At 43.9% G+C, this 27,212-nt stretch overlaps 1 protein-coding gene across 6 annotated transcripts in view; it reads right to left on the bottom strand.

Annotated features, from left to right (window-relative positions):
- Positions 1-12,609: 12,609 nt before the first annotated feature.
- The window catches only part of dglucy (D-glutamate cyclase), a 96,448-nt gene continuing 81,845 nt past the window's right edge, over positions 12,610-27,212 (bottom strand). For 5 of the 6 annotated variants that reach the window (XM_073039394.1, XM_073039392.1, XM_073039397.1 and 2 more), the window contains 3 exons: positions 19,519-19,638; positions 14,301-14,452; positions 12,610-13,348 (listed from right to left, as the gene is read on the bottom strand). In XM_073039394.1, coding sequence (XP_072895495.1) covers positions 13,196-13,348; positions 14,301-14,452; positions 19,519-19,638 — 425 coding nt within the window. In that variant the 3' untranslated portion in view covers positions 12,610-13,195. The remainder of the gene's footprint in view (positions 13,349-14,300; positions 14,453-19,518; positions 19,639-27,212) is intronic. The other variant, XM_073039396.1, reaches the window with a different exon arrangement.

Raw genomic sequence — 27,212 nt, 5'->3', positions numbered from 1 at the left:
AAGTCCTCATCTCTGTTCTAAAAGGATAGAGTCCTACACTCCCCCACTACTGGAAACATCGTCTCCATGTCCAATCTATCTAGGCCTTTACAGTGAAATGTGCTGTTGGTGTCAAATCAAATCAGCAAGGATTGTGTCGCCATGCCAACATGGCATGCCCACAGCTCACTAACCCTAAGATTACACCTTTGGAGTGTGGGAGGAGAGTGAAGCACTCGGAGAAAACCCATTTGCAGTCACTGGGAGAATGGACAGCAGAACCCTGGATCTCTACCCTATCAACTTGCACGGCAACTTAGAGGCATCTAGAAAATAGAACAGGAACAGGCCATTCAGCCCACAATGTTGTGCCTAACTGGCCAAAAAGCAAATCAAAAACATCCCACCCTAATTCTTCCATCCTACACTATGTCCATATCCCTCCATCTTCCTCACATCCAGGTGCCTATCCAAACGTCTCTCAAAGCCTATAATGTACTTGCCTCTACCACCATACCATCCATAACTCTCCAAGCATCCTTCAACCCTTGGAAACTGATACTCCCTGTCTACTCTATCTCTGCCTCTCATAATCTTGTAAACCTCTGTCTGATCTCCCCTCAGCCTCCATCGCTTTAGAGAAAACAACCCCAGTTTGCCAAGCCTCCCATGATAGCACGTGCGGTCCTGGTGAACCTCCCAAGCTCTGCTCTGTTTGAGCATCAGTCTCCCACTAGTAAAGTTGTTGCTGACAACAGAACGAACCGTGAATCTCTGGACCCGCTTGTATAGCTGGAGGGGTGACAGGTGCTGTTGGCACAGTTCTACAAATGTAGAAAATGCACATTAATGTGGAGCCTTCCACATCCATTGAAGCAATCCCAAGGCTCCGGCCAGCAAGTAAGCACTCGGGCCGGGGCAAGGGCTCTCACAGCCTGCAATGAGACAATATCTGTTTGTTGATGGAGGGTAGGTATCAGCTGGGACAGTGGTTACAGGGAATCTGGTCTAATCAATTGAAGGAGTAGCGGAGTGGTGCAGCCCATAAAGCTCCTGGCTTACATCTGCAGAGTTCGCTCCTGATCTCTGATGCATAATCTGCATAGATCTTGATGGGTGCTCTGATTTCCGATGGGTGACGTGTTTTCCAGTGGGCGGTGTGGTTTCCAGTGGATGCTGTAGCTTTTGATGGGTGCTGTGATTTCTGATGGGTGCTGCGATTTCTGATGGGTGCTGCGATTTCTGATGGGTGCTGCGATTTCTGATGGGTGCTGTGGTTTCCGATGGGTGCTGTGATTTCCGATGGGTGCTGTGATTTCTGATGGGTGCTGTGATTTCCGATGGGTGCTGTGGTTTCCGATGGATGCTGCGATTTCCAGTGGGTGTTCTGGCTTCTGATGGGTGATGTGTTTTGCAGTGGGGGGTCTGGTCAGGGCCTAAACAAGCCCTGTGCTCTGGACTTCAGCAAGGTGGAGGTCAGTCCGCCAGACGACTGGAGTATCCCCTTTATCTGTGGGTTTGATGGTGAGGTTAGGATTTGTGCAGGAAGTGGAGAGCAGAGCATTTGGAAGGAGTGAGGTTAGAATTGGAGAGAGAAGTGGTAAAGTTGAGATGGTTGATGTCTTGTCAGCAGTTAGTAATGAAAAGATCCCGAGCAGCGAGAAGACCAGAGCAGGGTGTCCCAAGAAGGAGGAGGATTAGAGATGGGAGAAGGGGTCATCGGTGCGGGCTGGAGTGTCCTTGCCAAAGAAATGGGTATGGAGACAGAGGTGGCGGAAGAAGTGCAGATATAAGTTCGGTGGGGCCTCCTTACTCTGACTTCTCATCTCTTTTTTCCGGTCCTGATGAAGGGTCTCGGCCCGAAACAGTGACTGTTCTACAAATAGTCCTGTTCTACAGGATTGATACCTGGAATTATGATGTTGTAGCTATTAGTGAAACATGGTTGCAGGAAGGGTGTGATTGGCAACTAAATATTCCTGGATTTAGTTGCTTCAGGTGTGATAGAGTAGGAGGGGCCAGAGGAGGAGGTGTTGCATTGCTTGTCCGAGAAAATCTTATGGCGGTGCTTTGGAAGGATAGATTACAGAGCTCCTCTAGGGAGTCTATTTGGGTGGAATTGAGGAATGGGAAAGGTGTAGTAACACTGATAGGAGGGTATTATAGGCCACCTAATGGGGAGCGTGAGTTGGAAGAGCAAATGTGTAAGGAGATAGCAGATATTTGTAGTAAACACAAGGTGGTGATTGTGGGAGATTTTAATTTTCCTCACATAGATTGGGAAGCTCATTCTGTAAAAGGGCTGGATGGTTTAGAGTTTGTGAAATGTGTGCAGGATAGTTTTTTGCAACAATACATAGAAGTACCGACTAGAGATGGGGCAGTGTTGGATCTCCTGTTAGGGAATGCGATAGGTCAGCTGACAGATGTATGTGTTGGGGAGCACTTCGGGTCCAGTGATCACAATAGCATTAGCTTCAATATAATTATGGAGAAGGACAGGACTGGACCTAGAGTTGAGATTTTTGATTGGAGAAAGGCTAACTTTGAGGAGATGCGCAGGGATTTAGAGAGAGTGGATTGGGTCAAGTTGTTTTATGGGAAGGATGTAATAGAGAAATGGAGGTCATTTAAGAGTGAAATTATGAGGGTACAGAATCTTTATGTTCCTGTTCGGTTGAAAGGAAAGGTTAAAGGTTTGAAAGCGCCATGGTTTTCAAGGGATATTAGAAACTTGGTTCGAAAAAAGAGGGATGTCTACAATAGATATAGGCAGCATGGAGTAAAGGAATTGCTCGAGGAAGATAAAGAATGTAAAAGGAAACTTAAGAAAGAGATTAGAAAAGCTAAAAGAAGTTACGAGTTTGGTTTGGCAAATAAGGTGGAAGTAAATCCGAAAGGCTTCTACAGTTATATTAAAAGCAAGAGGATAGTGAGGGATAAAATTGGTCCCTTAGAGAATCAGGGTGGTCAGCTATGTGTGGAGCCGAGGGAGATGGGAGAGATTTTGAATGATTTCTTCTCTTCGGTATTCACTAAGGAGAAGGATATTGAATGGTGTAAGGTGTGGGAAACAAGTAAGGAAGTTATGGAACCTATGACAATTAAAGAGGTGGAAGTACTGGCGCTTTTAAGAAATTTAAAAGTGGATAAATCTCCGGGTCCTGACCGGATATTCCCCAGGACCTTGAGGGAAGTTTGTGTAGAGATAGCAGGAGCTCTGATGGAGATTTTTCAGATGTCATTAGAAACGGGGATTGTGCCGGAGGATTGGCGTATTGCTCATGTGGTTCCATTGTTTAAAAAGGGTTCTAGAAGTAAGCCTGGCAATTATAGACCTGTCAGTTTGACATCAGTGGTGGGTAAATTAATGGAAAGTATTCTTAGAGATAGTATTTATAATTATCTGGATAGACAGGATCTGATTAGGAGTAGCCAGCATGGATTTGTGCGTGGAAGGTCATGTTTGACAAACCTTATTGAATTTTTTGAAGTAGTTACGAGGAATGTTGACGAGGGTAAGGCAGTGGATGTAGTCTATATGGACTTCAGCAAGGCCTTTGACAAAGTTCCACATGGAAGGTTAGTTAAGAAGGTTCAGTCGTTAGGTATTAATGCTGGAGTAATAAAATGGATTCAACAGTGGCTAGATGGGAGATGCCAGAGAGTAGTGGTGGATAATTGTTTATCGGGATGGAGGCCGGTGACTAGCGGGGTGCCTCAGGGATCTGTTTTGGGCCCAATGTTGTTTGTAATATACATAAATGATCTGGATGATGGGGTGGTAAATTGGATTAGTAAGTATGCTGATGATACTAAGGTAGGAGGTGTTGTGGATAATGAGGTGGGTTTTCAAAGCTTGCAGGGAGATTTATGCCGGTTAGAAGAATGGGCTGAACGTTGGCAGATGGAGTTTAATGCTGAGAAGTGTGAGGTTCTACATTTTGGCAGGAATAATCCAAATAGAACATACAGGGTAAATGGTAGGGCATTGAGGAATGCAGTGGAACAGAGAGATCTAGGAATAATGGTGCATAGTTCCCTGAAGGTGGAGTCTCATGTAGATAGGGTGGTGAAGAAGGCTTTTGGAACGCTGGCCTTTATAAATCAGAGCATTGAGTACAGAAGTTGGGATGTAATGTTAAAATTGTACAAGGCATTGGTAAGGCCAAATTTGGAATATTGTGTACAGTTCTGGTCACCGAATTATAGGAAAGATATCAATAAATTAGAGAGAGTGCAGAGACGATTTACTAGGATGTTACCTGGGTTTCAGCACTTAAGTTACAGAGAAAGGTTGAACAAGTTAGGTCTCTATTCATTGGAGCGTAGAAGGTTGAGGGGGGATTTGATCGAGGTATTTAAAATATTGAGAGGGATAGATAGAGTTGACGTGAATAGGCTGTTTCCATTGAGAGTAGGGGAGATTCAAATGAGAGGACATGATTTGAGAGTTAGGGGGCAAAAGTTTAAGGGAAACACGAGGGGGTATTTCTTTACTCAGAGAGTGATAGCTGTGTGGAATGAGCTTCCTGTAGAAGTAGTAGAGGCCAGTTCAGTTGTGTCATTTAAGGTAAAATTGGATAGGTATATGGACAGGAAAGGAGTGGAGGGTTATGGGCTGAATGCGGGTAGGTGGGACTAGGTGAGATTAAGAGTTCGGCACGGACTAGGAGGGCCGGAATGGCCTGTTTTCCGTGCTGTGATTGTTATATGGTTAAATGCTGCCTGGCCTGCTGAGCACTGTGTGTGTGTGTGTGTGTGTGTGTGTGTGTGTGTGTGTGTGTGTGTGTGTGTGTGTGTGTGTGTGTGTGTGTGTGTGTGTGTGTGTGTGTGTGTGTGTGTGTGTGTGTTTCTCGTTGGATTCTGTTTTGTTCTGCTGAGCATTGTGGACATCCTCTGTTGGCACCGGAGTGTGTAGTGACACCTCTGGTCTTCCCCAGCACACCCTTAGGTTGCCTCAGTGATTAACGCAAATGACATATTTCACTGTATGTAGTAATATACATGTAATAAATACAAGTCTGAATCTGAAATATGAATTGGTTCTGGGGAGCCAGCCTAGACATCTTAAGAATATAGCAGCCACTTGGACAAGAAAAGTTTAGAGGGTTATGGGCCAAATGCAGGCAAACGGGACTAGCTTAGTTGGCACAAAGTTTGGGACATTGACAAGTTGGGTTAAGGGCCTGTTTCTGTGGTATATTACTCAATAAGGAATAGAACATACTGTAGATCACAACAACCTACCCTTTAAGCTACTTCAAGATCAATCTAACCCTTTCCTCCCACACAACCCTTCATATGCCTATCTAAAAATCTTTTACATATCTCTAATTTATCTGTCTCTTTCACTATTCAAACCCAGGCAGGAGTAGACTAGCTGTCTCTCTTTCCTGATACGCCACGTTCAAGTTTATTGCTACTGGCAGTCACACCAGATAAGAAAGCTGCAACAATCAGCTTTTAGATACATCCACACGGTACATTGCAAACATACAGTAAGTTAACATTCAGATTCAGTTTATTGTCATTTATAAACCACAAATACAATGCAGTTAAAAAATGAGACAACGTTCTCCGGAATAATATCACGAAAAAGCACAAAACAGACCACACAAGAAAAACCACATAACGTTTGGTAATCCCCAATCCAGAGTCCGGAGAGGCTGCTGTGCATTGATATCACGCTACCGTCTTAGCACGTTCCCCGGAAAGGAACTACAAACCCATCAGACAAACCTAAAGCTACAAGACCTATATCAAACCACATAGAATGCATATAGTTATGGTTAACATATAGTTTCAACAGTGCAGACAATACCATAATTGATAAAAGACTAACTGACAATGACCACATAATTTTAACACATAGTTTCAACCGTGCAAAGCAATACCGTAATCTGATAAAGAGCAGATAAACTTAGATTAACGGATTAACTTTTAGTTCAGAACAATTTTCTTCATCTGCCTATTAGTTGTGACGGGTCAGAGATGAATCATTTTCCTTTGGTGTTCCCTGGACCATTTTGCAGTTATTTGTATCCCGGGCCCTTACACCTCAGTTCCTGTTGGGTTATGTCTTGGCAAAACTGAGAATGAAGCCCCATCTAGTGGCAGGAGAGACTGACTGCAGTAATCGTAGTGTGAAATCACAGAAGCCAGAAGTCCGAAACAACATCAAAGTGGAGTTTATAGTTACGTGCACAAATGAAGATACTTGCTTTGGCAAAAACTTTTCCATAATGTCGTCATGGAAATGATGAAGGGATGTGGCAGAGATCATAGCTGCAGGATAAATACCAGCAGGAGACTGAGAGAACTCCCCATTCTTTTTGCATTGTTACTTTGTTAACATTTATCTGAGACCACACTTACCTTACTGCCCGTTACGTCGCTGGCGATTAGGGCAACAATGAGGGTGCTCCATCTCTGTCGCCGTTCGGGACTTCCTCCATCTTGTCAGTAGCCTCCTCTTGGTTTTCACTACTGTCAGTCATTCAGATTCTGAGCGGAGACTCAGGAATAGCGTCACCCTCAGATGTAGAAGAGTTTTTCATTGCTGTTTCCGTAACTGTTTTGTTTTACCAGTCAGAGTTGTTAGCCCTGAGCTGAACCCCTGAATCTGGAGGACCAGTGGACCTCTCTAAATCTAGCCTCTACCCTTTGACCTGTTTGGCACGGGTGACCCTACCAAGAGCCAAAGCATAACTCCCTGACTCCAGCCGACATAGCTCTCTGGGTCACTGAGGTACGCAAACCTCAAAACCATGATAGGGCCTCTGGGAAGTGAGACCACACAGGTCTTGGTTAATTGGTAAATTGATTGCAAGGAAAAGGAAGAAAATGCAGAACAAACACGAGGAAATCTGCAGATGCTGGAAATTCCAGCAACACACACAAAATGCTGGTGGAACACAGCAGGCCAGGCAGCATCTGTAGGGAGAAGCGCTGTCGACGTTTCGGGCCGAGACCCTTCGTCAGGACTAACCGAAAGGAAAGATAGTAAGAGAGTTGAAAGTAGGAGGGGGAGGGAAAAATGTGAAATGATAGGAGAAGACCAGAGGGGGTGGGATGAAGCTAAGAGCTGGAAAGGTGATTGGCGAAAGTGATACAGAGCTGGAGAAGGGAAAGGATCATGGGACGGGAGGCCTCAGGAGAAAGAAAGGGGGGGGGGAAGCACCAGAGGGAGATGGAGAACAGGCAGAGAGAGAGAGAGAGAAAAGAAACAAACAAGTAATGTCAGGGATGGGGTAAGAAGGGGAGGATGGGCATTAACGGAAGTTAGAGAAGTTAATGTTCATGCCATCAGGTTGGAGGCTACCCAGCCGGTATATAAGGTGTTGTTCCTCCAGCCTGAGTGTGGCTTCATCTTGACAGTAAAGGAGGCCATGGATAGACATATCAGAATGGGAATGGGACGTGGAATTAAAATGTGTGGCCACTGGGAGATCCTGCTTTCTCTGGCGGACCAAGCATAGAAATGCAGAACAAGGTGTTACAGAGAACGTGCTGCGAGGTCAAGAGGCTGTCATATCATTCAATAGTCTGATAACAGCGGGGTAGACACTGCCCCGGAGCCTGGTGGTATGAGTTTTCAGGCTTTTGTATCTTCTGCTGGGAGTGGGGGGGGAGGGGGGAAGAGTGAGTGTCCGGGGTGGGTGGGTGGGTCTTTGATTGTGTTGGCAGCTTTACCAAGGCAACTAGAAGTAGACAGAGTCCATGGAAGGGTTGCTGGTTAAACAACTGGTTAAACAACTGCTCCACAGTTAAACATAGAAAATAGGTGCAGGAGTAGGCCATTCGGCCCTTTGAGCCTGCACCGCCATTCAGTATGATCATGGCTGATCATCCAACTCAGAACCCTGTACCTGCTTTCCCTCCATACCCCCGATCCCTTTAGCCACAAGGGCCATATCTAACTTCCTCTTAAATATAGCCAATGAACCGGCCTCAACTGTTTCCTGTGGCAGAGAATTCCACAGATTAACCACTCTCTGTGTGAAGTTTTTCCTCATCTCGGTCCTAAAAGGCTTCCCCTTTATCCTTAAACTGTGACCCCTCGTTCTGGACTTCCCCAACATCGGAAACAATCTTCCAGCATCTAGACTGTCCAATCCCTTTAGAATTTTATACGTTTCAATAAGATCCCCCCTCAATCTTCTAAATTCCAGTGAGTATAAGCCTAGTCGATCCAATCTTTCTTCATATGAAAGTCCTGCCATCCCAGGAATCAATCTGGTGAACCTTCTCTGTACTCCCTCTATGGCAAGAATGTCTTTCCTCAGATTAGGGGACCAAAACTGCACACAATATTATAGGTGCGGTCTCACCAAGGCCTTGTACAACTGCAGTAGAACCTCCCTGCTCCTGTACTCAAATCCTTTTGCTATGAATGCCAACACACCATTTGCCTTTTTCACCGCCTGCTGTACCTGCATGCCCACCTTCAATGACTGGTGTACAATGACACCCAGGTCTCGTTGCACCTCCCCTTTTCCTAATCAGTCACCATTCAGATAATAATCTGTTTTCCTGTTCTTGCAACCAAAGTGGATAACCTCGCATTTATCCACATTAAATTGCATCTGCCATGAATTTGCCCACTCACTTAACCTATCCAAGTCACCCTGCATCCTCTTAGCATCCTCCTCACACCTAACACCACCTCCCAGCTTCGTGTCATCCGCAAACTTGGAGATGCTGCATTTAATTTCCTCGTCTAAATCATTAATATATATTGTAAACAACTGGGGTCCCAGCACTGAGCCTTGCAGTACCCCACTAGTCACTGCCTGCCATTCTGAAAAGGTCCCGTTTACTCCCACTCTTTGCTTCCTGTCTGCCAACCAATTCTCTATCCACATCAATACCATACCCCGAATACCGCGTGCTTTAAGTTTGCACACTAATCTCCTGTGTGGGACCTTGTCAAAAGCCTTTTGAAAATCTAAATATACCACATCCACTGGCTCTCCCCTATCCACTCTACTAGTTACATCTTCAAAAAATTCTATAAGATTCATCAGACATGATTTTCCTTTCACAAATCCATGCTGACTTTGTCCAATGATTTCACCTCTTTCCAAATGTGCTGTTATCACATCTTTGATAACCGACTCTAGCATTTTCCCCACCACCGATGTATGACTAATGTATAATGTATAATTCCCCGGTTTCTCTCTCCCTCCTTTTTTAAAAAGTGGGGTTACATTAGCCACCCTCCAATCCTCAGGAACTAATCCAGAATCTAAGGAGTTTTGAAAAATTATCACTAATGCATCCACTATTTCTTGGGCTACTTCCTTAAGCACTCTGGGATGCAGACCATCTGGCCCTGGGGATTTATCTGCCTTTAATCCCTTCAATTTACCTAACACCACTTCCCTACTAACATGCATTTCCCACTGTTCCTCCATCTCACTAGACCCTCGGTCCCTTACTATTTCCGGAAGATTATTTATGTCCTCCTTAGTGAAGACAGAACCAAAGTAGTTATTCAATTGGTCTGCCATGTCTTTGTTCCCTATGATCAATTCACCTGTTTCTGATTGTAAAGGATCTACATTTGTCTTGACCAATCTTTTTCTTTTCACGTATCTATAAAAGCTTTTACAGTCAGTTTTTATGTTCCCTGCCAGCTTTCTCTCATAATCTTTTTTCCCTTTCCTAATTAAGCCCTTTGTCCTCCTCTGCTGGTCTCTGAATTTCTCCCAGTCCTCAGGTGTGCCGCTTTTTTTTTTGCTAATTTATATGTTTCTTCTTTGGACTTGATACTATCCCTAATTTCCCTTGTCAGCCACGGGTGCACTACCTTCCCTGGTTTATTCTTTTGCCAAACTGGGATGAACAATTGTTGTAGTTCATCCATGCGATCTTTAAATGCTTGCCATTGCATATCCACCGTCAACCCTTCAATCCTCTCATTTGCCAGTCTATCTTAGCTAATTCACGTCTCATACCTTCAAAGTTACCCTTCTTTAAGTTCAGAACCTTTGTTTCTGAATTAACTATGTCACTCTCCATCTTAATGAAGAATTCCACCATATTATGGTCACTCTTACCCAAGGGGCCTCGCACGACAAGATTGCTAACTAACCCTTCCTCATTGCTCAATACCCAATCTAGAATGGCCTGCTCTCTAGTTGGTTCCTCGACATGTTGGTTCAGAAAACCATCCCGCATACATTCCAAGAAATCCTCTTCCTCAGCACCCTTACCAAATTGGTTCACCCAATCTATATGTAGTTAGAAGTCACCCATTATAACTACTGTTCTTTTATTGCACGCATTTCTAATTTCCTGTTTAATGCCATCCCCAACCTCACTACTACTGTTAGGTGGCCTGTACACAACTCCCACCAGTGTTTTCTGCCCCTTAGTGTTATGCAGTTCTACCTATATTGATTCCACATCCTCCAGGCTAATGTCCTTCCTTTCTGTTGCGTAAATCTCCTCTCTAACCAGCAAGGCTACCCCACCTCCTTTTCCTTCCTGTCTATCCCTCCTGAATATTGAATATCCCTGGATGTTGAGCTCCCATCCTTGGTCACCCTAGAGCCATGTCTCTGTGATCCCAACCATATCATATTCATTAATAACTATCTGCACATTCAGTTCATCCACCTTGTTACGAATGCTCCTTGCATTGACACACAAAGCCTTCAGGATTGTTTATACAACACTCTTAGCCCTTATACAATTATGTTGAAAAGTGGCTCTTTTTGCTTTTTGCCCTGGATTTGCCTGCCTGCCACTTTTACTTTTCACCTTACTACTTTTTGCTTCTACCCTCATTTTACACCCCTCTGTCTCTCTGCACTTGTTCCCATCCCCCTGCCACATTAGTTTAAAGCCTCCTGAACCAGCAGTAGCAAACGCTCCCCCTAGGACATTGGTTCCAGTTCAGCCCAGGTGCAGATCATCCTGTTTATATCGGTCCCACCTCCCCCAGAACTGGTTCCAATGCCCCAGAAATTTGAATCCCTCCCCTTGCACCATTTTTCAAGCCACGTATTCAACTGAAATATCCTCCTATTTCTACTCTGACTAGCACGTGGCACTGGTAGTAATCCAGAGATTATTACCTTTGTGGTCCCACTTTTTAGTTTATCTCCTAACTCCCCAAATTCACCTCGTAGGATCTCATCCCATTTTTTACCTATATCGTTGGTACCTATGTGCACCACGACCACTGGCTGTTCACCCTCCCATTCCAGAATGTCCTGCAGCTGCTCAGAGACATCCTTGACCCTTGCACCAGGGAGGCAACATACCATCCTGGAGTCTTGTTTGCGGCTGCAGAAACGCCTATCTATTCCCCTTACAATCGAATCCCCTATCACTATAGCTCTCCCACTCCTTTTCCTTCCCTCCTGTGCCGCAGAGCCACCCATGGTGCAATGAACTTGGCTGCTGCTGCCTTCCCCTGATGAGACATCTCCCCCAACAGTATCCAAAACAGTATATCTGTTTAGGAGGGAGATGACCTCAGGGGACTCCTGCACTGCCTGCCTACTGCTACGCTGTCTAGTGGCCACCCCTTCCCTTTCTGCCTGTGTAGCCTTTACCCGCGGTGTGGCCAACTCACTGAACGTGCTATTCACGACTTTCTCAGCATCGCGGATGCTCCAGTATGAATCCAATCGCAGCTCCAGACGCTCAATGCGGTCTGCCAGAAGCTGCAGTTGGACACACTTCCTGCACACATAGTCGTCAGGGACACTGGAAGTATCCCTGATTTCCCACATGCTGCAGGATGAACAAACCACGGGGCCGATCTCAGCTGCCATGACCTACCCAATACTTGCCTCAACTTCTAAAACTTTCTCCTTTGAAAGGAACTTACCCGGCCTTACCTCACTTGGAGTGAAGCTCGTCCTCAGCCTCTTCTCATCAAGGCCTCAATTACCCAATCAGCTGCTTTCTGCTGAGTCTGAGCTATTCAAATCTTGATTGACTTGATTGCACAGTCCAACGGCCAAAACTGTCAGAATCTCTCGAGTCAAAGCCTCAAATCTCCACTTCTTCACTGGCCCACTCACTCACTGGCCGCTTTTCAGTTCCTTACAGTCGAGGGCAGAGCAGTTGCCATCCCAAGCTGTGATGCAACACACTGCCTGATGTTCAGCACCCCTGACCCTCCTGGTACTACACTGAATGCTCAGGGTTCTCACATTAACTTACAACCTTCCTTCCGCCTTGGAGTTCGATATTTCGGGCCGAGACCCTTCATCAGGACTGGAAAGGAAGAGGGACAGAGGCCTGAATAAGGAGGTGGGAAGGGGGTGGTAAAAGCTGACATTTTCTGATAGGTGATTCCCCCTCACCTTATTCTGGCTGCTGCCCCCTTCCTTTCCAGTCCTGATGAAGGGACTCAGCACAAAACATTGGCTCTTATAGATGCTGCCTGATCTCAGTTCTCCGGCCCTTTTTGTGTGTTACATATTCAACCAGAGCATTTGTAAGCCCACTCTTAACACATCCTAGCTTTACAAAGACTTCTTCAAACTGTGCATATGTCACCACAGACTACTTGGGGATTTGTTTCCTCGCAGGCCTTTACAGGAAAATGAAAAAAATACAACAGCATTTAGGAAAAACCATAAATGACAAAGACTGACAAACGACTAATGTGCAAAAACACTGATCAAGTCTTTATTAAAAATTTCAGCAGCATGATGCAAAATGAAAACACAATCAGTATTGAGAACAATTACTGGAGGGACAGGGAAGAAATGATCAACATTAACACTGAACTTCTTCCCATTGTTATCGGACTTCAGACCCACTCAGCTCTTTCGCACCTCCTTCCGACTGATACTGTCACCTTCTTGGTCTCTTCGCTCTACCTCTTCTGGTTATTGATATCGTCATTTCTTTCTGCACTACTTTAGTGTTCGCCACTATACTTTGCACTCGTCCATTGTTTTGTGCTTGTCACAGTGCTTATTATTACCACACTGTTTATTCTAAGAGATTCCTGTGGTATTTGACAATAAACCAATCTGAACCTGAAATAACTTAGTGACTAGGAAAAAGAATGCATTAAAGAGAAAACCGTGCCTGAACTATATCAGGAAAATATGGTATATATCAAAGAAAACAGTTCATTAAAATCTAATAAACCTTCTCCATTACATCAATCAGTTAATCTAACATTTTCTGGAACATTTTCTAAGGTTGGCTTTTAAGATTGACTCCTTTCTCGATAATTTCACTCGTGTCGCTCAAGTGTGATCTCCAGTAACTTTTTGATCATGGGTGAATGCACATCGTGGAATAACAAGCCATCCACTTCCATTCCCAGATTCCCGGTTTTCCCACTCCGAATTCCATGTTTCACTAGCAGTGCCAGCAGTTTTTCTTCCTGAGGACAGGCAAAAAGAGAGATTGGAGAACTTCTCGCGGGTTTATTTATGCAGAGGAAGTAACTGGGAGCACCGCGGATTTCAGATTCTCACAGGGTCGAGTTAGTAAGTCTGCTGTCAGATAGTTGGTGTTGTTGACACAGTCAGAATCGGGTTCATTATCACCGAGATATGGTGTGAAATTTGTTCTTTGGTAGATCAAGATTAGCTCTATTTGTCACATGGACATCAAAACATACAGTGAAATACATCATTTGTGTCAACAAGCGACACAGTTTGAGGATATGCTGGGGGTGGCCTGCAGAAGCCACTATGCTTCTGGCGCCAATTACACCTATGTGTCCAATTAATTCACTAGCCCGTACATCTTTGGAATGTGAGAGGAAACCAGAGCACCCAGAGGAAACCCACATGGACGCGGGAAGAACATACAAACTCCTTAAAGACAGTGGTGGGATTTGATCCCTGGTCGCTGATGCTTTATCAGCATTACGCTACCATGTTGCCCCACCTGATCCTACGTCACTAGAGGTTGGCAATTGTGGGTCTGTATTCCTTGGAGCTTAAAAGAATGAGGAATGAGTTTATTCAGACACATAAGAGGGGTTAATGGAGATGTTGAAATGTTTCCATTACTGGGAGAGTCATGAACAAGGAGATATCGTTACAAGGAGACTGTCATTAAAGAATAAGGTGCATTGAAATTTGTTCTCACAAAGGGAGGTGAATTTCTGGAACTCTTGGCCCCTCTAGGTGGTGGGGGCCGGATCATTTGATATACAAGATAAGACGGATAAATATTTGAAAGAACAAGGAATTGAGGGCTGTGGGGAACTGGCACTGATGAAGGACTGAGGCCAGCATAGACCAGCCATGGTCAGGCTAGAACAGTAGGGCAGGCTTGAGGTGCCGAGTGGCCTTCTCCCTCTCCTATTGGCTTGTGCACCTTACCTTGAGGATGGTGGGCAGTGCTGCAGTGTATCTGTCAACGTCCAACACCTTGGGAAATCCAATGGCTTTGTGAAGGTAACGTTCATGGACTGTACAGTTGCTGAGGATGTGAAGGGCACAAGCCATGGCATAGCCAGCCCAGTTCGACACACCTAAGGAGACACAGCCGTTATTACACTACAGGTTCTGCAGATGCAGGAAAGCCCAAACATCAACTGTTTACTCCTCTGCAAAGACGCTGCTTAACCTGCAGAGTTCCTCCAGCATTTTGTGCGTGTTACTGCCATTAAGATTGCTTCTTAGAGTCATAGAATACTACTGCACAGAAACAGGCCCTTTGGCCCATCTAGTCTATGCCACTCTGTGTTCCTGACTAGACCAATCTACCTGCACCTGGACCTCAGCTCTTCATACACTCCCATCCATGTACTTATCCAAACTTCCCTGGAGGTTGGTGACCAGTGGTGTGCCTCAGGGATCTGTTCTGGGACCCTTATCTTTCGTGATGTTTATAAATGATCTGGATGAGGAAATGGAAGGATGGGTTAGTAAGTTTGCTGATGATACAAAGGTTAGGGGTGTTGTGGATAGTGTGGAGGGCTGTCAGAGGTTACAGCGGGACATTGATAGGATGCAAAACTGGGCTAAGAGTGGCAGATGGAGTTCAACCCAGATAAGTGGTTCACTTTGGTAGGTCAAACACGCTGGCAGAATATAGTATTAATGGTAAGATTCTTGGCAGTGTGGAGGATCAGAGGGATCTTGGGGTCCGAGTCCATGGGACACTCAAGCTGTTGTGCAGGTTGACTCTGTGGTTAAGAAGGCATACGGTGTATTGGCCTTCATCAATCGTGGGATTGAGTGTAAGAGCTGAGAGGTAATGTTACTGCTAGGACCCTGGTAAGACCCAACTTGGAGTACTGTGCTCAGTTCTGGTCACCTCTACAGGAAAGATGTGGAAACTATAGAAAGGGTGCAGAGGAGATTTACAAGGATGTTGCCTGGATTGGTGAGCATGCCTCATTAGAATAGGTTGAGTGAACTTGGCCTTTTTTCCTTGGAGAGACGGAGGATGAGAGGTGACCTGATAGAGGTGTATAATGAGAGGCATTGATCGTGTGGATAGTCAGAGGCTTTTCCCCAGGGCTGAAATAGCTAACACGAGGGGGCACTGTTTTAAGGTGCTTGGAAGGATGTCAGGGGTAAGTTTTTTTTTACGAGAGTGGTGAGTGTGTGGAATGGGCTGCCGGCGATGGTGGTGGAGGCGGATACGATAGGGTCTTTTAAGAGTCTCCTGGATAGGTACATGGAGCTTAGAAAAAGTAGAGGGATATGGGTATCCCTAGGTAGTTTCTATAGTAAGTACATGTTCAGCACAGCAATGTGGGCTGAAGGGCCTGTATTGAGCTGTAGGTTTTCTATGTTTCGATGTCTGTATGAGATGTTACAGTTTAACTCACTTTGGCCAGCAGCTTTTTTCTCTCATCACCCTCTGACTGAAGAAGTTTCCCCTCAGGTTCCCCTTAAACATTTCACCCTTCTTGCTAAACCTATACCCTCTGGTCTAGTCTCATCCAACCCTCAGTGGGAAAAGCCTGCTTGTATTCGCCTTCTCTAGATGCATCATCATTTTGTATATCTCTATCAAACCTTCCCTCATTCTGCTTTGTTCTGGGGAATAATGGCCTAACCTATTCAACCTCTTTCTGTAACTCAGGTCCTCCAGTTCCAGCACATCCATGTCAATGTTGTCTCTACTCTTTCACACTTATTGATCGTTCCTATAGATGGGTGACCAGAACTGTACACGATATTCCAGATTTGGCCTCATCGATATCTTAAACAACATTAACATTCCAGTTCCTGTATTCTGACTTAAGAAGGCCAATATACCAACAGCTCTCATTACGACCTTATCTGTTTGTGACACCATTTTCAAGGAATTACTTATCTGCAATCCCAGATCGCTTTTTCTCTTCACATAGTAAGGTACAGCATTTATTAAAGGGATATGTGTCAGCCTCCGATAGAAAAGACTGTAACCTCCCTCTAACCAATGTCTGGTCTCAGTGTCCTTGAGAGTATAGCTGAGCAAGAAGCCCCTTGCATCTGGTGGTGTGGGTGTTGAACAGACATGTCCAATGTCTGATCTCCAGTAACTATTACAGGCATCTATTTTAACTTCAAATCTGTTCACTTGCTTTCTGCTCTCTTCCCATTTAATATTTCACATGGGTGGCCTCTCAGTCCAATGGCTATCTGCACAGAATTACAGGCAGCTCCTCACTGGCCAGCAAGCTTCCCACCTCCCTCTTCCCTCTTCCCGTCCTCCTCAACCAACATTCCCCTTGCATTTGCTTTCCAGGAGTATTCTGACAACAGATATGTGAACCTCCAAAGCACCTCCCGGAAACCAGCCTCCCTCCATGGAATATGTCTGCACTTTTTGTTGCCTTGGGAAAGCAGCCAACATAATCAAAGATGCCACCCACCCCGGATCATTCTCTCTTTTTGCCCTTCCCATCAGGCAGAGGATATAAAAGTCTGAAAGCACCTACAATAAAGGAGAAAATAATGTACTTTAATTTAACATAATTTGAACACCAGTAATCTGGAACCCCAGACCTAAGGACTGCTTCCATCATGAAGTTATAAAATTATTGAATGGTCCCCTAGTACGATAAGACGGACTCCGAACCTCACAATTTACCCCGTTATAACCTTGCACCTTTTTGTTTGCCTGAGCTGACTGTAACACTTAATTCTGCATTCCGTAATTGTTTCCCCTTGTATTACCTTAAAAAAGATTTGTTACACAGAGAGTGGTGGGTTTGTGGAATGCCCCAGGGGTGGTTATAGAGGCAGATACATTAGCAGCATTTAAGACAACCTCCACTTTAAGTATACCCAATGTCGTGGCCTCCACAGCCATCTGTGGCAATGAATTCCAGAGATTCACCACCCTCTGGCTAAAGAAATTCCTCCTCACCTCTGTTCTAAATGGATGTCCCTTTATTCTGAGGCTATGCCCTCTGGTCCTAGACTCCCCCACTCCATCAAGGCCTTTCAATATTCGATAAGTGTCAACGAGATCTCCTCTCATTCTTCTCAATTCCAGTGAATACTGGCCCAGAGCTATCAAACACTCCTCATATGTTACCCTTTCTGGACCCTCTCCAATCCCAGCACATCTTTTTTTAGATAAGCAGCTAACAACACTCCAAGTGCAACCTGACCAGTGCCTTACAAAAGCCTCGTTCTAATCCTCTGGAAATGAATGCTAACACTGCATTTGCCTTCCTCACGACCAACTCAGCCTGCAAATTAACCTTTGGAGAATCCTGCACGGGGACTCCCAAGTCTCTTTGCAACTCTGATTTTTGAAATTTGGAAAATAGTCTATGCCTTCTACCAAAGTGCATGACCGTACAGTTCCCTACACTATATATACTTTGCTTATTCTTGAATTCTCTCCAAGTCATTCTGCTTCTTCAACTTGCTTTCTTATCATCTGTAAATTTGGCCACAGAGCTTTTCCCCGTATCTCGGTCCACATCATTGACACACAATGTGGAAAGACAGACAGACAGACATACTTTATTGATCCCGAGGGAAATTGGGTTTCGTTACAGTCGCACCAACCAAGAATAGTGTAGAAATATAGCAATATAAAACCATAAATAATTAAATAATAATAAGTAAATTATGCCAAGTGGAAATAAGTCCAGGACCAGCCTATTGGCTCAGGGTGTCTGACACTCCGAGGGAGGAGTTGTAAAGTTTGATAGCCACAGGCAGGAATGACTTCCTATGACGCTCAGTGTTGCATCTCGGTGGAATGAGTCTCTGGCTGAATGTACTCCTGTGCCTAACCAGTACATTATGGAGTGGATGGGAGTCATTGTCCAAGATGGCATGCAACTTGGACAGCATCCTCTTTTCAGACACCACCGTCAGAGAGTCCAGTTCCTCCCCCACAACATCACTGGCCTTACGAATGAGTTTGTTGATTTTGTTGGTGTCTGCTACCCTCAGCCTGCTGCCCCAGCACACAACAGCAAACATGATAGCACTGCCCACCACAGACTCGTAGAACATCCTCAGCATCGTCCGGCAGATGTTAAAGGACCTCAGTCTCCTCAGGAAATAGAGACGGCTCGGACCCTTCTTGTAGTACAGCCTTCTTGTAGATCCTTCTTGTAGAATGGTGGACTTTGACCAGTCCAGTTTATTGTCAATTAGTATCCTCAGGTATCTGTAATCCTCCACCATGTCCACACTGACCCCTTGGATGGAAACAGGGGTCACCGGTGCCTTAGCCCTCCTCAGGTCCACCACCAGCTCCTTAGTCTTTTCACATTAAGCTGCAGATGATTCTGCTCACACCATGTGACAAAGTTTCCCACCGCAGCCCTGTACTTCCAACATCAATGCCTGTGGAGCACCAGTAGTCACTGGCAGCCAACCAAGTAAGTAAGATGATTTAAGATTAGCTTTATTTGTCACATGGCAGAATTCCCAAGCGGAATGGAAGGCAACAATCAGTGAAGCTCAAGTTGGCTGAAGATAAATTGTGCTTAAAATCCTGCCATCTTCTGTATGGATTATGCCAACTTCAGGTGAATGGACCAAGGAGAAGCAGCAATTGTGTAAAGCCCTGGGTCTCTCCAGTGATGGACCAGTTATCACTTTCACTAATCACCGGTAGATAAAGCTCAGTTTCACAGGAACAAAAGCCAGCTTCAGCCTAACACCTAATGATTGTCCCTTCAGACTCTTGAACAAACCTCTCGTAGACTAAAAGACGAGCTCCTGACCTCCCAATCTACCTCATCGAGGCCTTGGTCTACATGCATTGCACCTCCTCTGCAACTGCTTGGGCTTGTTTTGCTGCTGTTATCTTACAGCTTGTTGTGCCCTGCTGAGCATTGTGAGTATGCTACGTTGGCACTGGAACGAGTGGCCACACTCACCGGCTGCCCCCAGCACCTCCATGGATTGTGCTGGTTGTTAACTCAAGCGACATATTTCAATGTACATGTGATAAATAAATTCATCTGAATCAGAATATTCTGCATTCTGCTATCTTTTAACAATCTTGATGCAAGTATGTACCACACGATGGCACACAAGACAGCAGCTGTCCACTGTATCAATAATAATAAACCAATCAACTAATCGTCAATCCTTTGTTCGACTGAAGATCAATGAAACCCACCTGCAATAACTGTAAAATCCGCACTGACATCACAAGCTATCAGGTCCCCGTTGGGAATGTACTTCTTGACGGCCTCTTTCACCTTTCCCATTCCCAGTTCATTTCCTCCATCACCGATACCTATTGGACAGGAGTAAAATAAGATTCCACCTATGATCGGGATGATCGACTTGTTTCAGAACAGCGAAGGTGAGTGTGTACTGTGTAAACCATCTCAATGCCCTATTCATACCCTTCAGCATTATCATCGTCCTTCAGCCTCCCACACTCCAGTGAGAACAATCCCAGATGATACAAATTCAAAGTCAGCTTATTGTCAGATTATCACCATATACCATCCTGCCATTAATTTTCTTGCAGGTGTTTATAGGCAAATAAATGAATACAATCGATTTTTATCAACAACTATATATATCAAAGACTGACAAACATCTAATGTGCAAAAGAAGACAAATTGTGCATACATTAAACAAGAAAAAAATAAAAGAAAAAGAGAAATGAACAGTAAATAAATAATTCTGTACTTCAGGCCCCCAAACAGTCCTTCCCGGTGAGGCAACACTTCACCTCTGAACCTGCTGGGGCTGTCTATTGTGGCCGGTGCTCCCGATGCGGCCTCCTCTACATCAATGAGGCTCATCATAAATTGGGGGAACAGCTTCGTCGAGCATCTCCACACCATCCACCACAAGCGGGACTTCCCGCTGGCCAAAAATTTTAATTCACGTTCCCATTCACATTCCAACATGTCGATCCATGGCCTCCTCTTGTACCAAGCTGAAGCCACCCTCAGGGTGGCGGAGCAACACCTCAAGTTCTGTCTGGGTACCCTTCAACTTGTTGGCATGGATATCAATTTCTCCTTCCCGTGAACAAAATTTCCCCCTCCCCCACCTTTATCCCTCACTCTGGCTTTTTACTTCTCACCTGCCTATCACCTCCCCCTGGGTCCCCTCCTCCTTCCCATTCTCCTCTCCTATCAGATTCTTTCTTCTCCTGTCCTGACCTTGCCCACCCACTATCGCCTTCTAGCTAGCCTCTTTACCCTCCCCCCCACTTCTTAATTCCGGGTCTTCCCCCTTCCCTCTCAGTCCTGAAGAAGGGTCTCAGCCCAAAATGTCAACTGTTCTCTCTTCTCCATAGATGCTGCCTGACCTGCTGAGTTCCTCCAACATTTTCTGTGTGTTGCTTTGGATTTCCAGCATCTGTAGGTTTTGTTGCGTTTGTAGTGTAAATTGTTGACTCTGTCAGTATACATGTTAGCTGTGTTTTATTCTATGCGTACACAAAGAACAGGACGGTTACTAGAGTGAGGGTAGGACTGCTCAGAGTTAAAGTAAAAATGTGTTTACAATTGCAGGATCCTTAATGAATACTTGGCTTCAGTGTTCACCGGTAACAGGGACTTTGATGAATGTTGACCTTCAGAAAGAGGCAGTGTTGGAGCTTCTGATCAGTATTAGATAAAAGACATAAGACCAGAATTGAGCCATTTGGCCCAATGAGTCTTCTCTGCCATTCCATTATCCCTCTCAACCTCATTCTTGTGCCTTCTCACCTCAACCTTGCACACTCTGACTAATCAAGAACCTATCAGCCTCCGCTTTCAATATACCCTATGACTAGGTCCATTGTCTGTGGTGATGAATTACCTCTGGATAAAGATAATTCCTCCTTAGCTCTGTTCTAAAGTAATGCCCTTATATTCTGAGGCTGGCTCTATGGTCCTAAACTCCCCCACTGTAGAAAACATCCTCTCTAACTAGACCTTTCAATATTCAAAATGAACCCTCCCCCCGCCATTCTTCTAAACTCCAGTGAGTTCAGACTCAGACCCATCAAACTCACCTCACCTGTTAACCCTTTCATTCCTGGGTTCCTAATGTTTTTGAATGATGGGACGATAGGTGGAGGGGCGGCTAGAGTTGAGGAAGCAGTGAGTCTGCAGAATGACTTAGACAGATTAAGAACTGGCAAAGGAGTAGCAGATGGAACATACTGTAGTGTAGAGTAACGTATGGTCTTGCATTATACTGTTATTATTTGGATAGATAAGTCACAGGTCTGGATGTAATGTACCTCAGGTTACTATGGAAAGTGAGGGAAAAGATTGCTGGGACGTTGACAGCATCCTTTGCGTTCTCATTACCCAAAGGAGCAGCACTGGAGAATTGGAGGATGGAACATGTTGTTCTATTGCTCAGGAAAGGTAACAGGGATAATCCTGGGAATTATACATCAGTGAAAAAGGATCTAGTGCTTTCCCAGCGTATAACACCATAAGATATAGGAGCAGAATTAGGCCATCTGGCCCATTGAGTCTGTTATTCCATTACATCATGGCTGATCCAATTTTCCTCTCAGCCCCAGTCTCCTGCCCTCTCACCATATTCCTTCATGTCCTGACCAAGCAAGAATCTATCAACCTCTGCCTTAAAGAAACATAATGACTTGCCCTCCACAGCTGCCCATGGCAAAGAATTCCACAGGTTCACCACTCTCTGGCTAAAGAAATTCCTCCTCATCTCCATTCAAAAAGGACACCCCTCCAAAGGATGCAAAGTTTCAACATTACATCCTTGCTTTTATATTCTAGTCCTATCGAAATGAATGCCAGCTTTGCATTTGCCTTCCTCACCACAGACTCAATCTGCAAGTTAACCTTTAGGGAATCCTGCACAAGGTCTCCCAAGTCCCTTTGCACCTCAGTTTTTTGTATTTTATTTCCATTTAAAAAATAGTCAAACTTTTTATTTCTTCTAACAAAGTGCATGACCAATTCATTTCCAGACACTGTATTCCATCTGCCATTTCTTTGCCCATTGTCATAATCTGTCTAAGTCCTTCTGTAGCCTCTCTACTTCCTCAAAACTACCTGTCCATCTACCTACCTTCAGATCCTCTACAAACTTTGCAACAAAGCCATCAATCCCATCATCTAAATCATTGACATACGAGGGGTGATTGATAAGTTTGTGGCTTAAGGTAGAAGGAGTCAATTTTAGAAAACCTAGCACATTTATTTTTCAACATAGTCCCCTCCTACATTTACACACTTAGTCCAGCAGTCGTGGAGCATACGGATCTTGGACCTCCAGGAAGTGTCCACAGATGGGTGATTGATAAGTTTGTGGCCTACGGTAGAAGGAGATGAGTTATACAGCTCTCGTTACATGCACATGCAGGTCAACCCTGAGTGATTATGCAGAAAGTTTGAAATTAATGACTCACCTCCTTCTACCTTAGGCCACGAACTTAACAATCACCCCTGCTGTGGACACTTTCTGGAGGCCCAAGATCCGTATGCTTCACAACTGCTGGACTAAGTGTGTAAATGTAGGAGGGGACTATGTTGAAAAATAAATGTACTAGGTTTTCTAAAATTGACTTCTTCTACCTTAGGCAACAAACTTATCAATCACCCCTCATATAATGTAAAAAGAGTTGGTCCCAACACAGACCCCTGTGTAATACCAGTAGTCACTGGCAGCCAACCAGAAAAGACTACTTTTATTCCTATTCTTTGCCTCTTGCCAATCAGCCACTGGTTTATCCATGCTAGAATCTTTCCTGTAATACCATGGGCTTGTGGCTTGTTAAGCAGCCTCATGTGTGGTACCTTGTCAAAGGGCTTCCGAAAATCCAAGTACACAACATCAACCGATTCTCTTTTGTCTGTCCTACTTTTTCAACGAATTCCAACAGATTAGTCAGACAAGATTTTCCTTTGAGGAAACCATGCTAACTGTGGCCTATTTTATCAGGTGCCTCCAAGTACCCTGAGACCTCATCCTTAATCATCAACTCCAACATCTTCCCAACCACTGAGGTCAGACTAACTGGCCTATAGTTTCCTTTCTTCTGCCTCTCTCCCTTCTTGAAGAGTGGAGTAACATTTGCAATTTTGAAGTCTTCTAGAACTATTCCAGAATCTAGTGATTCTTGAAAGATCATTACTAATGCCTCCACGATCTTTTCAGCCACCTCTTTCATAACTCTGGGGTGTACACCATCTGGTTCAGGTGACCTGTCTACCTTCAGATCTTTCAGATTTCCAAGAACCTTCTCTCTAGTTATGGTAACTTCTCACACCTCATGCCACTGACACTTGGAACTGCCACCATATTGCTAGTGTCTTCCACAGTGAAGACTGATGCAAAATACTTATTCAATTCATTTGCTATTTCATTGTCCCCCATTACTACCTCTCCAGCATTGTTTTCAAGCAGTCTGATATCCACTCTTACCTCTTTTTTACACTATATGTATCTGAAGAAACTTTTGGTATCTTCTTAATATTATTGGCTAGCTTACTTTTGTATTCCATCTTTACCTTCTTACCTTTTTTAGTTGCCTTCTTTTGGTTTTTAAAACCTTCCCAATCCTCTAACTTCCCACTGATTTCTGCTCTATTATATGCCCCCTCATTGGCTTTCATGTTGGCTTTGACTTCTCTTGTTAACCACGGTTGTGTCATCTTTCCTTTGGAGTACTTCTTCCTTTTGGGAATGTATATATCCTGTGCCTTATGAATTGCTTCCAGAAATTCCAGCCATTGTTGCTCAGCTGTCAATTAATTCTGGCCAAAGTCTCTCTTATTTCTCTGTAATTCCCTTTACGTACTGATACATCTGACTCTAGCTCCTCCTTCACAAATTTCAGGGTGAATTCGATCATATTATGATCACTTGTCCCTCAGGGACCTTTAACCTTAAGCTCTCTAATCAATTTTGTTTCATTGCCTCTTCATCCCTGATGAAGATGGTAGAGTTTGTCATTGAAATGTCAGTTCAAATCGATACCCATACACAGCTGGAACTCCAAGAGGAGATTATTTGTATAGATCAGTGAGTTTTACATCAGTGGTGGACATACTATTGGATAGGATTAGAGACAGGAATTAGGAATATTTGGAGAAGTGTATTCTTATTATTGAAAACAGCATAGCTTTGTGAGGGGAAGTTGGTGCCTCTCGAGCCTGACTGAGTTTTTCTAGGAGAGGACAAAACAGATTGATGAAAGTAGAGTGGTGGATGTGATGTTTATGGACTTTAGTAAGGCATTCAGTAAGGTTTCACAGAAAGCAAGCTCATACAGAAAGTAGTAAGGCACGAGCTTCTTCTGTTTCCTTTGTTCCCTCTGACGAGTATTTTCAACATGTTCTGTTTTAATATTCCAATAGAGTTTCAATATAATTATGGAGAAGGATAGGACTGGACCCAGAATTGAGATTTTTGATTGGAGAAAGGCTAATTTTGAGGAGATGCGAAAGGATTTAGAAGGAGTGGATTGGGACAATTTGTTTTATGAGAAGGATGTAGTAGAGAAATGGCGGTCATTTAAAGGTGAAATTTTGAGGGTGCAGAATCTTTATGTTCCTGTTAAGTTGAAAGGAAAGGTTAAAAGTTTGAGAGAGCCATGGTTTTCAAGGGCTATTGGAAACTTGGTTAGGAAAAAGAGAGATATCTACAATAAATATAGGCAGCATGGAGTAAATGAGGTGCTCAAGGAATATAAAGAATGTAAAAAGAATCTTAAGAAAGAAATTAGAAAAGCTAAAAGAAGATACGATGTTGCTTTGGCAAGTAAGGTGAAAATAAATCCAAAGGGTTTCTACAGTTATATTAATAGCAAAAGGATAGTGAGGGATAAAATTGGTCCCTTAGAGAATCAGAGTGGACAGCTATGTGTGGAGCAGAAAGAGATGGGGGAGATTTTGAACAATTTCTTTTCTTCGGTATTCACTAAGGAGAAGGATATTGAATTGTGTAAGGTAAGGAAAACGAGTAGGGAAATTATGGAAACTATGACAATTAAAGAGGAGGAAGTACTGGTGCTTCTAAGGAATATAAAAGTGGATAAATCTCCAGGTCCTGACAGGATATTCCCTAGGACCTTGAGGGAGGTTAGTGTAGAAATAGCAGGTGCTCTGACAGAAATATTTCAAATATCATTAGAAACAGGGATGGTGCCAGAGGATTGGCGTATTGCTCATGGGGTTCCATTGTTTAAAAAGGGTTCTAAGAGTAAACCTAGCAATTATAGGCCTGTCAGTTTGATGTCAGTGGTGGGTAAATTAATGGGAAGTATTCCTAGAGATGGTATATGTAATTATCTGGATAGACAGGGTCTGATTAGGAACAGTCAACATGGACTTGTGCGTGGAAGGTCATGTTTGACAAATCTTATTGAATTTTTTGAAGAGGTTACAAGGAAAGTTGACGAGGGTAAAGAAGTGGATGTTGTCTATATGGACTTCAGTAAGGCCTTTGACAAGGTTCCGCACGGAAGGTTAGTTAGGAAGGTTTAATCATTAGATATTAATATTGAAGTAGTAAAATGGATTCAACAGTGGCTGGATGGGAGATGCTAGAGAGTAGTGGTGGATAAGTGTTTGTCAGGTTGGAGGTCGGTAAACTAGTGGTGCCTCAGGGACCTGTACTGGGTTCAATGTTGTTTGTCATATACATTAATGATCTGGATGATGGGGTGGTAAATTGGATTAGTAAGTATGCAGATGATACTAAGGTAGGTGGCATTGTGGATAATGAAGTAGGTTTTCAAAGGTTGCAGAGATATTTAGGCCAGTTAGAAGAGTGGGCTGAACAATGGCAGATGGAGTTTAATACTGATAAGTGTGAGGTGCAACATTTTGGTAGGAATAATCCAAATAGGACATACATGGTAAATGGTAGGGCATTGAAGAATGCAGTAGAACAGAGTAATCTAGGAATAATGGTGCATAGTTTCCTGAAGGTGGAATCTCATGTAGATAGGGTGGTGAAGAAAGCTTTTGGTATGTTGGCCTTTATAAATCAGAGCATTGAGTATAGGAGTTGGGATGTAATGTTAAAATTGTACAAGGCATTGGTAAGGCCGAATTTGGAGTATTGTGTACAGTTCTGGTCACCGAATTATAGGAAAGATGTCAACAAAATAGAGAGAGTACAGAGAAGATTTACTAGAATGTTACCTGGGTTTCAGCACCTAAGTTACAGGGAAAGGTTGAACAAGTTAGGTCTTTATTCTTTGGAGCGTAGAAAGTTGAGGGGGGACTTGATAGAGGTATTTAAAATGATGAGGGGAATAGATAGAGTTGACATGGATAGGCTTTTTCCGTTGAGAGTAGGGGAGATTCAAACAAGAGGACATGAGTTGAGTGTTAGGGGGTAAAAGTTTAAGGGTAACACGAGGGGGAATTTCTTTACTCAGAGAGTGGTAGCTGTGTTGAACAAGCTTCCAGTAGAAGTGGTAGGGGCAGGTTCGGTATTGTCATTTAGAAAAAAAATTGGATAGGTATATTGGACAGGAAAGGAATGGAGGGCTATGGGCTGAGTGCAGGTCAGTGGGACTAGGTGAGAGTAAGCATTCGGCATGGACTAGAAGGGACAAGATGGCCTGTTTCCGTGCTGTAATTGTTATATGGTTATAATTGTACTGTACTTTTTTATTATGCTATACTATATTTTTTTAAATTATAATATTTCTTGGAGAAATAATACATGCAGTACCTTGGATAGAGCAGAAATGAAAGCAGGCATTTGCTCTAAATGGGGCAGCAAAGTGGTTGTATATCAGACAGGTAGTCTGATATAACTTGTGTTGCCATAATGTAAATTAGATACAAGATCAATGAATTAAGGAACACTGTTTATACTACACAGCCTGAATCAGTAAGTTTTGATTCGGAACTA

The sequence above is a fragment of the Hemitrygon akajei genome, chromosome 3, assembly GCF_048418815.1.
Source record: "Hemitrygon akajei chromosome 3, sHemAka1.3, whole genome shotgun sequence".
Classification (NCBI taxonomy): Eukaryota; Metazoa; Chordata; class Chondrichthyes; order Myliobatiformes; family Dasyatidae; genus Hemitrygon; species Hemitrygon akajei.
Note: the sequence above shows the minus strand (reverse complement) of the source record. Positions and strands in the feature narration are given on the sequence as shown.